We start from the raw sequence: 2,715 nt of genomic DNA, 5'->3' as shown, positions 1-2,715 counted from the left end.
CACATGTTATAAACAGACACCAATTATCTTTGGACTGTACAATGAGTGTTCACAGCAATCGAGTCACAGCAAGAACTTTATTTTTATTTATCTTATTTTCTAATAAAATAACAATTCAATATATTACTATAATCGTCCTAAATATCGTGACTTTGGTTTCCACTTGGTTGACTGCATCAGGGTATAATTGAGATAAGAGCAGTGCTGTTCCGTGACGAAGGGAACGTAGAAGGCACGCAGTAATCTATGAGATCTGGGTGAAGGAAAAGGGGGGGATTTAATAACATTAATGACAACAAAACAGCCAGAAATATAAGATAATCAAACCAAGAGAGGCAATATAATAAAAGTGAATGCATCCATGAGAAATGTCTGACCTGGAGAATATATCATGTGACTAATAAAATTTTTTAAAAAATTTATAATTTCCCATAACTGCAATCACCTCAAAAACACAAACCCTAACACAAACTACCTTCACATTGTTTGAGGAAAGAGAGTAGTTGAAAAAAACAAGGAATAAACAGAACGAAAGCTTCTGCCATTTATGTGACTTTTACGACAAACTGATAATTTTACGCCACCGACCTCTGTGCATCCATGAAAGGGACACTATGGAGAGTTATCCAATCCGCAGTGCGTTTCGTATATCTCGGCTCCCTTTCCGTCTCCTCTTCTCGGTCTAAGTCGATCAAGAAGTGACAGGAACTTAGGGATATCTGTTGATTGTCCCCCAAAATGCAGCATTTAGTAAATTATTGCAATACCCATGTTAATTCTCAAGAAGAAATAAATCAGTAGTGTCTTCATGTATGTTGCATTTAACAGTTTCTTGGAGGATTTAAAGATTCAAGATTTAAGAGTTTTAAAACCCCCTTCCTGGATTTTATTTCCTAGTTCCATTTATCTCATAAGAGTAATAGTTATATTCACATATCAACAAAAAAGGAGATATTCCACTGTACATACATATCTCGACTCCTCCTCCTTGTTCATGTCGTTCATATTCTCGGGAATGACTAGGGTTCCATTGGCCGCCTCCGAATAAGGCTGGGGAAGTTGCCCTCGGAACTCGCTCTCTATGAACTGTAAATTCCAACTGTAAAAAGAAAAATAAACCAATAATAATAAGTGCAATAAATATTTTATTTCAGAGTCTCCTCAATTTCTCCACACATTACAACACACCTCTAAGCAAATCACAAAGTATTCTGAACAATTTCTCATTTACCTATGCACTATGATCTAAAAGAAATACATAAAACAAAAAATACAGAAAAATACAGCACACAACTACAGTGCTTTTTCGACAGAGCTCACTTTAAACCTGGCAGGAAAAACGAGGATGGGAAACGGTGCCACTCTTTCCCCACGCAGAGGTTAATTGGCCGGTCAGTCGGGAAATTCTCTTCTACAGCAAGTCGGTTCAGCTCCATGAACGTTTCCAAGGGTGCGTGGTAGGCTGTAGAAATTCATTTTAGACAACTGGTTGGAATATAATATCATTAGACATAAAGTAACATCCATAAGCTGGGAATGCCAAGGTCTCAGAAAGATTTTACAAACTACAAATTCTAAAGTTATTATAAAGAGATAAATGAAACTTCTATTCTATAAATTTTGTATAATACACGATCAACAAACATATTCCAATCACATATATAACTACTCTTGCAATACAAAAAACAAATAATATATCAAAGGCTTATAAATTTCATAAAAGTAAATAAATAAACAAATAAGGTTAAAAATTTAATAAATGTTTATAAATCAAATAAACATACAAACAGATGAGTCAACAAACAAAAATAAAATAAAACACAAAACATACCTCTATACTGTCCAACAATACGTGAAAGGCTTAGCACTGACGTCACAATAACAATGCAAATTGCAAGCCAATTTGTGTGGTGTAGGTAATGTTGTCGTTTCACTGATAACAAGAATGAGCCCAGTTTTTGACAGCAGTCTGCAATGAAATAAAAGGAAAAAGCTTTGGTAAGGAGAAAATATTTGAAACTAACTCTAGACTTCAATTTCTTTACTTATTCACAAACACCATACTTAAAATGTAATTAAAACGACAGAAGAAAAAATGAACACTTTAACATTACTTTCATAATGTATTTTGTATCTTTAAGAAAATGTTTAATCAAAACAAATATAACAATTGTTCCTTCACATACCTGAAATCAACAGAAAAATGTGCTATAACATAAGAAATTGTTTTCTCAAAAATCATCAACATTTTATGGTATTTAATCATTCACACCTAATATCATTAATTAGTCACAAAGTGTCCTACCCATGTCTATCTACATCATCAAAATTCTTTCCTGTTATTACATTACTACTACTGTGAAGATAACTAAAGTTCCCTCTGACAAATACACAAAGAACATCTCAAAGAATGGCAAAAAAGAGGACCCAAGCCTCCCCTACCAATGGTAATGGCTCCGGCAAGGCAGATCAGCGGATAGACTGGGAAAAGGAAACGCTCCTCCTTATGCGGCTGCAGGATGAAGACAAGGAGCCAGAGGTAGAACGGGGACAGAGTGAGCCACAGTGGGAGGTACATGCTGCTCTTCTTTGGCAGCTGTACTAAATAAGACACCAGTGTCTGTTAAGGGTGGGAGGAAGATTTAAAATAATTATGCAGGTTTTACCTCATGCCTCATGCTAACTAACCACACTGAAAGTCAACAAATATTTCTA

At 35.1% G+C, this 2,715-nt stretch overlaps 1 protein-coding gene across 1 annotated transcript in view; it reads right to left on the bottom strand.

The window, feature by feature from the left end:
- Positions 1-63: 63 nt before the first annotated feature.
- LOC119594709 (alpha-1,2-mannosyltransferase ALG9-like) overlaps positions 64-2,715 on the bottom strand; it is an 8,326-nt gene continuing 5,674 nt past the window's right edge. The window contains exons 8-13 of the mRNA XM_037943767.1: positions 2,443-2,620; positions 1,832-1,969; positions 1,321-1,462; positions 970-1,099; positions 589-719; positions 64-253 (exon numbers count right to left, since the gene is read on the bottom strand). Of these exons, the coding sequence (XP_037799695.1) occupies positions 127-253; positions 589-719; positions 970-1,099; positions 1,321-1,462; positions 1,832-1,969; positions 2,443-2,620 (846 nt within the window). The 3' untranslated portion in view covers positions 64-126. The remainder of the gene's footprint in view (positions 254-588; positions 720-969; positions 1,100-1,320; positions 1,463-1,831; positions 1,970-2,442; positions 2,621-2,715) is intronic.

This window comes from Penaeus monodon, chromosome 34 (assembly GCF_015228065.2).
Source record: "Penaeus monodon isolate SGIC_2016 chromosome 34, NSTDA_Pmon_1, whole genome shotgun sequence".
NCBI lineage: Eukaryota > Metazoa > Arthropoda > Malacostraca > Decapoda > Penaeidae > Penaeus > Penaeus monodon.
Note: the sequence above shows the minus strand (reverse complement) of the source record. Positions and strands in the feature narration are given on the sequence as shown.